We start from the raw sequence: 15827 nt of genomic DNA on the forward strand, positions 1-15827 counted from the left end.
ATCCATATGAACCTCAGTCCTGATGTTACTTATGTGTGTGACATTAATGCACAAGTATCTATCGCCAGTAATGAATTTATTTATGGATCTTGTTCTGGTCTATTTTCTGGGCAATATGAAGGGAAGATGGACTGAGATGACCATTTATGAGCTCCATGATAATTTTCTCCATATTACAGAGTATTCATAAAAGAATGGTGCAGTTTTGAACATGGTTTAAATGAAAACAGAATTATTTACCGTTCATGTTTTTTTTATTTCTCTTCTCAAACAGTTTTTTTGCATGTTTAATAAATTTCAATGTGTGCACCCATATTGGCGCGGCAGGAGAGAAATTCAGCATCGGCAAGGGTGTACAAACAAAAGGTGCAAAGGGGACCACGGCTTAACGTCACATCCAACAGATGGAGTGCTGCACTTGAAGTGACCTCCTCAAGGCACACAAGCAGGAACCAGCCAGTCTCTATAAATCTCGGCCACCCTATCCCTAATATCATCCTATGGGTTACTGCAGCAGCATCATTCTTTTATGATAGCCCTGCATTATGAGCTTAGTCCATAAAAAGGTTGTATGGTGTTTTTAAATTTGTTTGTCATCTCTTAGTGTAAATCTGGGCATTGTAAACATTTCAGAAAGGTGAAATACATTTCTTGACAGAGCATATCTTGTATTTTTGAAGATTTCTCCTAAAATCATAGTTGTTCATGCTTTAAAATCTGTCTGTTTGATAAAAACAAATTTGATATCATTATATAGCTACCAACAACAAATAATCCCCTTGATTATGAAAAACTTCCTTGATGCATCTAGTCTGGAGGAGATACCGTATAAGCGCGTGTAAGAGGTGCACCTTTTTTCCCAGAAATTGCAGCCGAAAATGAGGGTGCGCCTCTTACACAAACTTCTTATCTTCCCCCCTCCCCTTCACTGGTCGCAAGTCTAAGGGGAACTGAGCGGCATTGGTTTTCAGTGTGAGTCATCTGTAATCCTAGGTCAAAAACAAGCGGCAGGCAGGGGAGTTTCTCCCTTAGTGACGTATTTTTAAAATGCTCCTGTTTGCTTTTTTTGTAAGCATCGCGCCGTCACGTCGGTATCCCAGAGGTGAACATGGAAAAGATCGCGCGGGGTTTTCGCTCCGGAGGGCGCGCTAAATTTACTGCCACGAGTGGGCATCCCGCGGCATTTATACTGCATGTAGTAATCGCTTATCAAACGTAGAGAAACGCATAGTTTTGAAGGACATACCTGGTTAGTAGTCAAGATCTGTCTTGCCGAGCAATTTCCATTACGCTGAGCACGTGATTTTTCAAAAATCATCTTCAGACGCTAATATGAGGATTTTTACAACTGAAAATTATATTGGTGTCAAAACCTGCGCTTAAAAAAATTGGAACGAGTGTGCTCATTGTTGGACTAAATTGTGGATAGAAGAAATCAGAAATGCTTATAAGTGAAGAGCGCGGAAGGAGAGGTTGAGGGGAAGGAGCGCGCTCCCTCCCCTCTGTATTTCAAGCTACGCGGCTATGAGCGAAGGAGCAAGGGACGAACACGTCCGATCTTGCATGTGACGTCGTTGCCTCCAAAGCGAAGGGGCGAAGGCGCAGCAATGTGATACACGCAGTTTGCGTTGCCTGAAGTAACCAGTCCGTCTCGTCTTGTTTGAATGCGCTTATGCTACGCTTGTTTCTTCCGAAAGTGTGCTGTTTGGACTATTTCGAATATTAGTAGCCTTGTTGTAACTATAAATCTTTGTGTCAAACAATTAGAACTTAAAAAACCTAAATTCTGTCAGATATGCGTCGAGTAAGATCTTTCTTTTTTTGAACCTCGTGCGTGTCATACAATTATTGAAAGCTATCGAGATATCTTCGGGCTCAGTAGATGACTCACCTAGCATTTGACCCCCAGAAACTGGGAGATCGATCAAGGTCAGTTGCTGAGACGGGGTAGGGATGAAACACGTTTCCATTGTTCCCCTGTAACTTGATATTTTCCTATTTTCCTGTGAGGTCTCGGAAAGGAAAAATAAATGCAGAGGCATTGGCTGATGGAGGGCCGAGTGTGGCTCCGTTAAATCTACGACGTGGTTATTATCCTACGGCGCTCAGATTGCCCCGATTGTTGTGCAATCTCATGGGAAGGTTCCTGCTATGTGCCTGATGTGTTTTGCCTTAAAGTTTTCCACGGCTGCAATTCTATTGCATACTCCTGCGAGAGCATTTAAATAAAATTGTTCGTGAGTAGGACAAGCATCGTAGAGCAACGGGGTATGTGAAGAGAGGATCGGAACTCTTTCTACTCCCTCTATTGCCGCTATTACCGCTGCAGTTATCAAAATTTCCTCTTTCAATTAGTATTAAAAGAGGAAATTTCGATAACTGTTGAAATTCCAGGCATACGTCTGCAACACCGCGCGATAGTATAAAAAAAATGCAGCAAAATTTTTTTCTTCATAGCTTCGATGCTCAAAATAGAGGTGCGCCTCTTACACATGTGCACCTCTTACACACGCTAATACGGTACATTCATTTCTGAGCATTTACTCCTCTTCTCAAGAAATTGTTCCAGATCATTCCCACTGAATGCTTGATTGCTAAAATGCTTTTTCCACTAAATTCTCACTCTTTCATAGCGGAAGGGAAGGAAATTTGCTTCCGTTCCGCTATGAAAGAGTGAGCATTTGCTCACGCAGGGCTGAGCTAATAAATCTTATTTTTATTTTCCTCTTATCTTAAGTGTTTCATTGATTTTTTTTATAAAATGATTTTACCGAAACCTTCACAAATGGGTAACGCGGTATGGCTCCATTCTTTTAATAAGTTTGCTGTTAACTTTAAATTGACAACTTTAAATTGACAACTTTAAACTAAAGCATTATGCATGACCTTATCACTAGTATTTTAAATGTAAAAAAATTTATAGGTATGTATAATAAACTTCCTTTGTAAGTAAAATTTACAATTAATAGCTATTGAAATGTATCATTCTTGTATTAATTACCATGTCTCATTGTGGCCACACATTGAGCCACATTGAAATGCTAGAAGGGATTTTTGTAAAATAGCTTTAAAGCCATTAAAATTTACATATCATCATTGTAAGAATGTGTATACGATAGTGAAGTTATCAGCTGACAAGATTATAATACATTATATCAATTGGAAAAAATATGAAAAGTGATAAAGTGATTGTTGTCTCATTGTGGCCCACTCTCCTATACTTCAATTATTACTCACTGCTTTCATTCTGGTCAATTCCAAGCGCATTAAACTGTCAACTGTTGCTCGAACTTCTTTCTTGACACTTTTCATTTTTTCTTTTGTGATCATTTCCATATCATGTGTCTGATGGAAATTAGAGGATTCATTTTTATTCATCCAGACTTCTGTAAAGGATAAATTATAATATTAAGATAAGAGGAATGAATTTGCTGCAAAAATATAAATTGATTAAATGGAGATTTTGTCTCACATCTCCCAAGATCAGCCCAGTCACCATGGTTAACTAGTAACCAGTAACTGGAGTTATATCTCTAAGTCACCATTTTTGCAGTCCTTTTTCCTTGTGGGTTTCCTGAATAAGATGATTACTATCACAAGTTCACACTATAATTAAGACATTGAGACATTGAAAACCTGCTTACAAAGTCACTATTGGAAGAGTAATCCTACCTAGTCTGTCATGTATAAACAATATTTTTTAAAGTAATACATAAACATGTGAATAAGAATTCAGCTGACCTTTGCTTGCAAAAATCAAGAGGAGGAGATGCAATAGAAAAAAATCACTTGGCTGGGATAAGAACTTTAACCTTTTAACCTTTACCCTACTAAAGACGTAAATATACGCGTGGAGGTTTCTTGACCCGGGAGACGAAAGCCGTACATTTTCGTCTGAGATTTTCTGACACTAGTGAATGAAACCGTATATATATGCTTCCTAGCTCTCCCCCTTTTATGACGGTCGCGGGTGTGCGACGTCTTCGTTTCGGGACCCAATACTTCGGGCAGGGTTTAGGCTTTACCCTCGGAATCCAGGAGCAGGTACCCTGACCCCTCGTCTTTTATTACCCCTCTTAGCGGTAAGGGATCACGGTCATACAATTGTTTATCCAGTCAATTTTCAAAATAAATATTTGTTCTTTTCCCAAGAAATATAAACTAAGAATTGAATTCTATGTCTTTTGAGCAGCTTTTGCAATTTTTAAACAAAATTCTACGATAAATATTAACTTATATCTTGAGTTCTGCATAAACATCATCATGGAAATTGTTGCTGCATTAAATGCGTTAATGTTGACCTCAGAACTTCATTTAAAATGTGACAATGCTCAGAAAAAAATGAGGAATTCAATTTAAAGTCTGCAATTTATGTGAAAAATGCTCCGTACCACAAGAAAGATGAGTCTCTTGGGGCTCAGTACAGCAGTCATGCTAAGACGATAACTCCGCCGTCTCGAAAGGGTTAAATTCCAGTTATGATGTGATTTCTGTGATGCCGTCATTCCTTGTTATGCCTTAACCCTTTCGAGACGGTGAAGTTCTTGCCTTAGCATGACTGCTATACTGAGCCCCAAGAAACTCTTCCATACTCTCTGTATGGAGCATTTTTGCGGGACATTCGTTAAGAAGGGTCTCGTTGATAGTCATGCACACTCAGCACCAACCTTATTCGACACGTCCTACCGGGGACTCTGCATTATCTCGGACTCCGAGGGTAGTTGGGCTCCCTCCTTTCGGGGTTTATCATCCTTCCAGCAGCATTAGTTCACGGTCAATCATGCGTTGGTTAGATGAATTAGCTATGGATAATTGTTGCTTGAATGTAAATTGCAGACTTCGAATTGAATTCCTCGTTTTATTATGAAAATTGTCAAATTTTGAACGTAGCTCTACCATCAATATTAATGCATTTAACGCAGCAACAATTTCCATGTTGATGTTCATACTGCAATCGAGATATAAGTTAATATTTATCATAGAATTTCATCAAAAAATTGTAAACGGTGCTCACAAGACAAAGAATTCAATTCTCAGTGTATATTTTTTGAGAAAGGAACAAATATTTATTTTGCAAAAGTATTGGATAAACAATTGTATGACCGTGGTTCCATACCATTAAGGTGGGTAATATAATATGAGGGGTACGGCTACCTGGTCCCGGATTTCGAGGGTAAAGCCTAAGCCTTGCTGTGTTGGATCCTGAAACAAAGGCACCACACACCCGCGACTGTCATAAAAGGGAGAGAGCTAGGAAACGTATAAATTCAGCATTCGTTCACCGGCATAGGAAAATCTCTGACGAAAATTTGCAGGTTTTGTCTCCTGGATCAAAATGTCCAGACGTATATTTTCGTCTTTCTTAGGGAAAAGGTTAAAAAATTTGATTGATTGGTACCAAACCTGACCAAAGCTTGGATACATATCTAAGTTCAAATCCCAGTTGAGACAAGTGATTTTTTGCAGTGAAATTCTTCCTTTGGTGTTTTGTGTTTGCTAAGGGACCACTTGACTGCAGGCATGCAGCTAGGAACAGGGGCGCAGCTAGGAATTATGGTTGGGGGGGTTTAGATGCAACTAACACCGGTGTGTGTGGGGTATGGTATAACCACCAGGATAATTGGTAGGTGCGAGGTTGATGGCGCAGTGCGTCGAAACCGCGGTCGTGATTAAATAAATATTTATGTGGAAAAACAAAGTTCATTTTCATTCATCAGGTAGGTGCAAGATAAATAAATTGCCGCATTTTAAAGATAAATGGTTCAAAATGGTGTATTTTACGGCTTTCTGAGAGATATTTTATTCATCCTTACACGTGCCACTGGCTAGGAATTAAGGTGAGGGGGGATTTTAGGAGCAACTAATACTGGGGGTATGGAATGCAGAGGGTGTGGATTCCCTCCCCCAGAAAATTTTTAAGATTCAAAAAGGTGAGTTTTACGACTTTCTGAGGGATATTTTATTAATCCTTATGCTATTCTATGAGTAATATTTATCCAGTTAAGTAAAATAGTTTACATTTTCAAATTTCTCAGAGATGGTTTAATCCCCCAAAACCCTACCCTCATTGTGCCACTGCTTGACTGCATGCACAGTTGTATTTTTATATAGTACTAATAATTATAATGTTTGAGAAAGTTTGGCTTCATGATAGCAGCTGAGTTGTCAAGAGTAGAGTGTATAGCATAACCAAAGAGTGGGACAATATTTGAGAGCATCAATAGGTAGTTGTTATGCCTTTGCAGTCTATGTGGAGAAGTAATCTGATAGAGATGGTTATAGCTTCAAATATGCAAATGAAAGCACAAAAGAGTATTTTTTTATCTGCATTTATATTAATGTAATCTATTTTTGTTTTAGTTTGCTGTCTGTTTCTTGTTTGAAATTACGATTTCATAAATGGTGATATATTACAAAAATTCTAACATTTGTGTAACCAATTACCGTTAAAAATTATCAGTTCATCTGCTGTGAAGCTGGAAAGGGATATGCAGTTCATTTTACCATGCGTGTAATTTATTCTTAAAATCCTAATAAATAGAATTAGATGCAGATACCATAAAAATATTTAGACCCTTTGATTAGGAAGTGTCACTCATCATTTTGCATGAAGGCAGTAATTTAGAGAATAATTTTCACATTGCCTTCACTGATTCAATTATTCATTGCAATTTAAAAAGTTCACTTTTTCTCCTTAAATATGACTTCACTCTGAGAAAAAGGCTGTCATTTGCTCAAAATGATGGTCTATTTCTTTGTAAATTGTCACAAATTGTATGTATCGTTTGTATGGCATTGAAAATCTTACTCTGAAATTCATTGATTCCTGCCATTATTTCCGTTCGAAATCTGCTAGGACGAAGTTTAATTCCTCCCTGATTAGAATCTTTGCCTTTTTCCTTGGCTTTTGATTTCTTTCCTTTCTCCTTCTTCACTTTGGGTGGTTTGGGGGACTTAGATGAGGATCTCTTCTTTGGTTTCATGCCAAATATGGCTGCTGAGCCACCTTTTTCCTTTGATGGTAAATCAGGAAATTTTTTCTTCTCTTTCCTGGGTACAGATAATTCAATTCATCAACTTGAAGTTAGGATATTATACATGTTGGTTATTTAACAATACATATCTAGAGGAGAGCTTTGATTATTGGTTGTAATTAAGCCGAGGACATTTAGGCACTTGAAATGTAAAAATAGCCATAACAATTTCAAAATAAGCACTTTAAATAGGTACTCAAAAAATATAGAATTTCCGGCCATTCTGTCAGTGTTTACAGGTTTTGCTGGGACTGCGCAAACAGAGCTTGACATACACTTATGCCTGAGGTGATGAATCATAACCCGCTTAGGTGGGACTAGAACCCACAATCCCAAGACTAGCAGACAAAGGCTTAAATCTGCCATCACTGTAGTCAACTATAAATATTTGGCTTATTTTCACTAAGCACAATTTCCTCATAACATACGTCCGTCCTCACAAATGTGCTCCTAGCCAAGGTTTCTTGGTTTGACATCTTAAATTGTTGACTAATAGATTTCTGACATTAATAGGCAGATGAAAAGGTTCCCCTTTCTAAGTTCATATTGTATCTGTAGCCATTACAAGGAGTTAGTCTCTTGCTTTCAGCAATGGCATGATTAATGGGTGTAAACCAAAGTTACATCTGATAAATGTGGGATCTGCATCCACATCAACCCTATTGGAAATTTCTTTTAAGTCTTACAGATTTTCTTATAGAATTCTATACGAAATCTGTGAGAGTTATAGAATTCTAATAGGATTTTATAATTCTTACAGAATTACAAAATCCTATAAGAGCTCCGCATTTCTCATAAAAACTCGTCATTTCTTGTAGAATTCTAAGAGAATATTTAGCAGGTCTCATACCTTTCAGGTTATTATACGGCAGGCGTTCAAGTCACCATAACCTGTGTTGGCAATTAATGATTCTTTAACGAATTCTTATGAGATTTTTTTTTAGAAATTATGAATAACTCTTGGTGCTGCTAAGTTACTGGTGTTTTAATAGTAGGTATTTGAGATAAATGTTCCCAAGAAGCTGAGACTTCTTTTTTTGCGACTTGTTAGTATATATATACATCCCTGGGAGCACACGAAAAATTGTAGACTTATAAAAATCTATCTATTTCAAGTCTACAGGTAACTTAACTGTTGGAAGTTCGATGCAGGCCATGATTAAACATGATGTATACTACGAGTGCGTACATTGCAGGATAGTTCACATGGAAACCCTTTTTTGGTTTTTAGGCGGCAAGGGATTGCTTTTATATGTTAATCATTAACTGTTTTTGTGATAGCAATAGCATGAAATAAGTCATGTGCTTCTAACAAAAAGGCATCAACCTCATTTGGTAAGTCTTACAAAACTGGCGGCAATATGAATTTAGGACTGCCAGCTGGCATTCCTAAAATCACATTGCCACAAACAGACAGTTTCATGGAATTAATTTAGTAATTTAAAAAAATATATTAAATGGATACATTTTTTCTGATTGCAGCGTATCTAATATAAGTGGAAGTTTTAATGAATACAGTGTTTCAACGGACAAAGTGATTGATTTATTCGTATCTGAAGATAATGAGAATGAATTTGTACGAGTTAACCTAAAACATTTGCATTGCCAGTGTACCAAAAATGAGCTACATTTGCCCCTAGGGTATACCAAATGTAGACTTGATGCAGGCTAATGATAGGCATCTACATTTTATACGGTGAATGGGAAATCATTAGATTTGCTGTATACCAGATATAGATGTCTACATTTGGTTTAAATTAGGTATAATGCTAACTCTATCATCTCAGGGATGTAAATCTTGTGTAACTTTTTTATGCCTCGTAAAAATTAATTGCATAATTTAAAAAATATAAATTTGAAAGAGCACTGGATTAGTGATTTATTCCAATTTTTGGCAATGGGGTGGTTTCCTATTATTTTTTTATTGCCCAAATCGAAAGATTATTATTCCTAGAGTACGTATTTTACGCTTTTAGATTTAAAATGATGATATCTATTTTTCGCGATTAAATGAAAAGTGATCATTTTCAAGCCTGCAAAAACGTGACGGCTAAGTATGAATGATGGGAAAACTCTGGGTGACGTTGTTCTGGTTCCCGCTGCCGCAAGTGAGGTGCAGACCTTGGGGCGAGGCTTTGAGCGCTGATTAGACGCAGGATGCTAGCAGGTAGCAGAGTGCCCTGCTAGCTGGTAGCACTTGGCTTAAATAAGGATTATTAATGCCTTATCAAACGAAGGAAACTTTCCGCCCATAGGCAGTTTTAATAGGTAATTATTAAGGTATGTTTCCCTGAGCTGTGTGCCTCATGCATGCATTGGTAATCTCAGATGATATAAAACTCCTATCTACTTGTATAGAAACTAGGTCCCTGTGGCATCACGTGGAGTGGCACCAATCTGGCCTTTTTCAAATAAGGATAAAATTGACCCTTACCATTCGTCTAAACCGGTATTTCTAAAACCAAATAATTTTTATATAATGAATACACTAATGGTCGCAATCGCAATCAATGCCTTCCGTTTGCTTTGATGAAGGAAACTACCCTATTCTATAAAAAAAGTAAGGGGTCAGTTAACCACACTCTGCTCTCTAAAGACTTTTCCAATGCTTTCCTTTGAGAAGGTAAGATAGATAAGACAAAGCATGAATGAAAAATGGAAAGAACTCGTGTTTTGAGTAGTGGTGAATGTTGCATATTTTTGCAATTTTACGACATTTTGCATATTTTTTCCTGACAGGATGGAAGAAAATGTTCTTGTCGGATTCAACACTGTTTAAATAGGATTCAACCATCAAAACAAAAAAACATGGCCAAAGGAGGCTTATTTTGTTACCTCAGAAGAAAGTGGCTTTTTGCTAAGACAGTCATAAAATGCTAATTTTCTTCTTGAGCCCGAATGGTTCATTGGAGAAAAAACCTTAGCGACAAAAGATTTTAGTCATGCTATGTAATTTGATGTTGCATTCAGAAGACATATATCTCTAAAGTTCATAAATCCTGAGTCATAAGCAGAAATGTTGATAAAAAATTTCCATTTTTTAAAATGTCACTAAATTTTGAAAATGAACTTTGTATTTCTAACCCCATAAAAGAAAAAGAGAGGAAGGAATCAATCCCAAACCATCCTTATTTTTTGTCCCTTCTTGAATGTGAATATATAACTGTAATAATCACAGCTTTAATTATAACACAGCAGATTAAGGATATCGAATTTCAGTCTCAAATCAGTATTTTTTAAGAAATTATAAGCAAATAGACCATACCCATTGAAATGCGTATTGATATTACTCACTAAATATCAATCAGGTGAAATTCTGATCATTGTTGAATCTGGCCTAATTGATAATAGAGCTATACTGAGAGAATTTCATTCACCCAGCTGAAACAGTTATGTGGAAAACACATATCTTAAGTTGTTCTGTAGGTACTCGTTAATGATAATACTTTGTATGGTTTTTGTCTACGCATGTTTTGTGGTATCATTACAAATTAAATACATTAAAAAGACACTGAAGTAACAGACTGGCTCCATCAGGAATAAAGTTTTGTGATTCTGAGAAGAATATTACCTTTTCAGGCCCTCAATTAGGCAACATCATTAGAAGAAAGTACAGCGGAATAGGCATTTTTAGGCAGTATTAATGGTCTTAATTTTGATATTAATAATCTTAAATGAACTTATAGCATCAAAAAATTGCTATCCCTACTAAAAGGATAAATAGGCATTTTAGGTAATGTCCTCAGCTTAGTCATATTGGAGGGGAAAGCCCAAAGGCATAAGTAAAGGATCCAGTCATGACTTTAAAAACATTCATGATGATCCATTAATTCACTACCATGGCATTTTTTACCTTGATTACTGTGTCATGCTTTTTCTTTTTTTGTTCATTCCATTGAGAAGTACATATACCTATGTATATGTACTGTGGGATGCAGTAGTTTTGTGCAAGGGTTGGGTAGAAAAGGGAGATTTTGAGAAAGGTTTGGGGATTGCCTTTGGGGTGATAAGAATGCAATCCAATATAATTGAATGTGTGATAATTAAGATATTACTGTATTTTAAATATTTACCTTTCTTTGAAGTACCATTCACGTATTTGAGTAATATACTTCTTCTTCAGTATTTTCCCTTTCCTCAGGAGAAGTCTTACTTTTTCTCCTGGAACTACCTGTTTATACCTTACGTCATGGTAGGCTTGTATCTGATGCCGACGTTTACTGATTTCTTCAGCTCTCTTTTGTGCTGGGTCCCGGTATGATGCTTGTGGAATCTATGAAATATTACATCTATGACTTCTTGAAAATGAGAAACATCTTGATTGCTTCAATACTAATACATTATATGAGTTTAAGAATTCTGTAGTATACATAGCTACAATAAATATTTTACATTTTTTTCTATTTATCTCATTAAATGTTTTGAAAATGTTTCACAGCACGATGTAACCATGGCAGCTCACCACTCACCAACAGAAGGAATGGACGAGGACACAAGGATGAAAGGAAAGATACACACTCACACGATAGCAGGAAAGAGACAGGAACATGCATTTCGGGGCACGCTGAGCCCAAGTGGAATGAGCCAATATGGCCGATACACTTCTTCAATCATTCACACAGAGCACCCAAGTTAGAGCAACCGGCCGCCAACCCGGAGGTTCTGAGTTCGAGTCCCAGTCGGGTAGCATTTTCACCCTCTGATTTCTGGCTTTTTATATATTAATATTTTGGAAAAATGAAATGCACGTGGCACGTAATATAAATACTTCAAGTCAATATCAATAAACACAGAGAGACAAAAAAAGAAACACTCACACTGGAAAAATAAACTCGGAAGCTTTCGAAGTACTAACTTCTTTCTCAACATCTGTATATACATGTACAACATAAAAATATCCCAGGTTGGGCAGAAGCACAGGACACAAAAAGATTAAAAAACACTAACAGAAATAAATTTTCGGTGGTATATATCCACCTTCAAAAGACTTAAAAAAAACACAGAACTAAATTTTCAGTGGTATACATCCACCTTCCTCAGAGTTAGGTAGGAGACTAACTCTGAGGAAGGTGGATGTATAACACCGAAAATTTAGTTCTGTGAGTGTTTTTTTAATCTTTTTATGTCCTGTGCTTCTGCCCAACCTGGGATATTTTTATGTTATTTACCTCGTCGAGCTAAACTCACTAAATGGTAAAGGTATGTGATGTGTAGAGATAGTGTAACATTGGTTCATGACTCTTGCCAATTATCAGAGCTGGAACCATCTATTGAAGAAGGAAGGTCATCAAATTAAGTGGAATTGTGTTACTGAATTACATAACATTTTGGCATTGACATGGTAACTGAGTTTAAGTAATTTTTTTAATAGGAAATGTTAGCACTGCCATAGTTAAGTAACCATTAAGTGGAGACTAAGAATGTCAAATAGAAAGAAGCCTTGCTTTGTGAACAATTCAGGGTGGTTTCAGAAAAGACTTGAGTACACAGAACCTAGCCAAAAGAGAACTGAAAATTCTTTGCAAAAACAATAGAGAATGAAAAGGAACCATTCTGATTTTTATTCAGAAGGTAACATTTGCCTAGGTCTGATAGGCCGTTGATTCCCAGCAGTGGCGGATACAAATGGGGGGCGTGCGCCCCCCCTTGCGGGTCCGCCTGTATTGCCGAACATTGCAAAACCACAATTGTAACTTTTTTATATCATAAGATGGCATTGTCTTTTACATGTTTATCATCACTTTAAATAAAATTTTCATATACTTTGCCTGTGACTTGATCATCTTTTATTACGATAAAAGTAAAGACAACTCAAGATATGTTGCGCCCCCCCCCCCCCCCTTGAGTTTTTTCTATATCCGCCACTGATTCCCAGATAGCCAATCACATCTGAAGATGAATAAGCCTAGCATTGTTTCAGGAAAGAATTTGTCACAAGAGGAGGGAGAGGATTGGACAGCAATATGAATAGACTGATGGCACACCTTGCTTCATATCTCTCTCCTTATTCCTGGGAGTATACAGTATAAGCATGTGTAAGAGGTGCACATGTGTAAGAGGCGCACCCCTATTTTGAGCATCGAAGCTATAGAATTTTTTTATCCTATCGTGCGGTGTTGCAGGCATATGCCTGGAATTTCGACAGTTATCGAAATTTCCTCTTTCAATTCTAATTGAAAGAGGAAATTTTTATAACTGCGGCAGAAGTAGCGTCATAAGAGGGAATAGAAAAAGTTCCAATCCTCCCTTCGCATACGCCGTTGCTCTATGATGCTGGTCCTACTCACGAACAATTTTGTTTAAATGCTCTCGCAGGAGTATGCAATAGAATTGCAGCCGTGGAAAATTTTAAGGCAAAACACGACAGGCACATTGCATGACGCTTCTCAAGAGCTTGGACGACAATCGGGGCAATCTCAGCACTGTAGGATAATAACCACGTCGTAGATATAACAGAACCACCTTTGGCCCTCCATCAGCCAATGCCTCTGCCGTTTTTTTTTCCTTTCCCAGACCCCACAGGGAAATAGGAAAATATCAAGTTACAGGGGAACAATGGAAACGTGTTTCATCCCTACCCCATCTCACCAACTGACCTTTTTCGGTCTACCAGGTTCAATTGTCCTAGTTTCTGAAGGTCAAATGCTAGGTGAGTCACCTACTGAGCTCCAAGATATCTCGATATCTTTCAGCAATTGTATGACACGCACGAGATTCTTAAAAGAATGAGACCTAACGCGACGTAAATCTGACAGCATTTAAGTTTTTTAAGCACAAATTGATTGACACAAAGATTTATGAGTAAAACAAAGATACTAATATTCAAAATAGTCCAAACAGCACAATTTCGGAGGAAACAAGTGTAGCATTAGCGCATTCAAACAAGACGAGACGGACTGGAAACTTCAGGTAATGCAAACTGCATGTATCACATTGCTGCACCTTCGCCCCTTTACTTTGAAGGCAACGACGTCACATGCAAGATCGGACGTGTTCTTCCCTTGCTCCTTTGCTCATAGCCTCATAGCTTGAAATACGGAGGGGAGGGAGCGCGCTCCTTCCCCTCGATCACTCCTTCAACGCTCTTCACTTATAAGCATTTCTGATTTCTTCTATCCACAATTTAGTTCAACAATGAGCACACTCGTTCGAATTTTTTAAACAGCAGGTTTTGTCACCAATATGATTTTCAGTCGCAAAAATCCTTATATTAGCGTCTGAAGATGATTTTTTTAAAATCAGGTCCTCAGCGCAATGGAAATTGCTCAGCAAGACAATGTTGACTATTAACCAGGTATGTCCTTCAAAACTATGCGTTTCTCTACGTTTGATAAGCGATTACTATATGCAGTATAAATGCCGCGGGATGCCCACTTGTGGCAATAAATATAGCGTGCCCTCCGGGGCGAAAAACCCCACGCGATCTTTTCCATGTTCAGCTCTGGGGTACCGACGTGACGGCACAATGCTTACAAGAGAAGCAAATAGGAGCATTTTAAAAATACGTCACCAAGGGAGAAACTCGCCTCCCTGCCGCTTGTTTATGACCCAGGGTTTCAGATGACTGACTCACGCTGAAAACCAAGGCCACTCAGTTCTCCTTGGACTTGCGGCCGATGAAGGGGAGGGGGGGAAGATAAGAAGTTTGTGTAAGAGGCGCACCCCAATTTTCGGCTGCAATATCCGGGGAAAAAGGTGCGCCTCTTACACACACTTATACGGTATTTTCTGAGCCCTAGGAAAATTGCTTTTATGATAAGATATATTGACTACAAGGCCCACTCCATGCTGATTGATAAAGACTGGATGATTATTAACCTAAAGACAAAGAACATTGGTGATGCTGCCAGCACCGTCTTAGGCCAAGGCTTGTGCACCTGTATTGATAACATTACAAAAATAGAGTTTGTGTGAGAGGTGGAAAAAGCAGTAGAGGAACTTCCAATTGGTGATTATGAGGACGAATGGAGTGAAATAATGATGGTCCCGAAAAGGTCCATTTTGCTGTAACCCAATATAACCAGGGCTGAATAAAATGAACTTCAGAGAGACCTTGCTTGATATTATTATGATTCTAAAAGCTGAAAAAGGGAATGCAATCATGCTCTCGGTGACCAACATAGGAAAGTGCTGCAACCACTCCAGAAAACCTCCTTCGGCACTTTACCCCAGGATCCAGGGAATGCCATAATGAGAGAGTCCACCATCTCCATCAAGGTACATATTGGGTTTCACTGTGGAGACCAAGGCATTCCTTGCAAAACCACCACTAGTCCTACGAAGGTCCTATGGGTTGCCAAAAATACACCAGAAGGAACCACTGACACCTATTGTGAGAGACTCCCTTACTCACAACTTAGTGAGACATCTCAAAAGTATGCTATTATTTTTCCTTGGCTGATGTGACGACCACATTACCAATGACTGCCAAGTTCCGGGTTCTCCACCCACGTTTATCTTTTATGGTTGACTACAGTTTAAAAAGCCATCCTGTTTTCGTCTTCATGTTGAAGGTGAGAAGTTTTGCCTTCTATTGTACTGGCTGTCCTCCCCCTGTGTGCTGATGGGTCAGTACTCTCTTCCACACGTTGCTGATTGAATAGCCATTGTCTCTGTTAATCTTTGGTGTTTTGTGGATTTCCAATACTTCCCTGATCTGCCTTGGATAGTAGTGGCTCTCTTTTGCCACCATCTTTCCACTATTGAAATCAATTTTGTGGCCCAACTCTCTCCAAGCATGCTCTGAAAAGGCTGACAAGTGCAGTTTTTTCTGACTTGTGGCTCTTACATGCC

General features: G+C 38.1%; 1 protein-coding gene across 1 annotated transcript in view; it reads right to left on the reverse strand.

Annotated features, from left to right (window-relative positions):
* Positions 1–15827, reverse strand: part of LOC124170601 (dynein regulatory complex protein 11-like) — an 86759-nt gene that overhangs the window by 54617 nt on the left and 16315 nt on the right. Inside the window, exons 6-8 of the mRNA XM_046549426.1 lie at positions 11108–11307; positions 6809–7050; positions 3238–3386 (exon numbers count right to left, since the gene is read on the reverse strand). Of these exons, the coding sequence (XP_046405382.1) occupies positions 3238–3386; positions 6809–7050; positions 11108–11307 (591 nt within the window). The remainder of the gene's footprint in view (positions 1–3237; positions 3387–6808; positions 7051–11107; positions 11308–15827) is intronic.

Source organism: Ischnura elegans, chromosome X (genome assembly GCF_921293095.1).
Source record: "Ischnura elegans chromosome X, ioIscEleg1.1, whole genome shotgun sequence".
Lineage (NCBI taxonomy): Eukaryota > Metazoa > Arthropoda > Insecta > Odonata > Coenagrionidae > Ischnura > Ischnura elegans.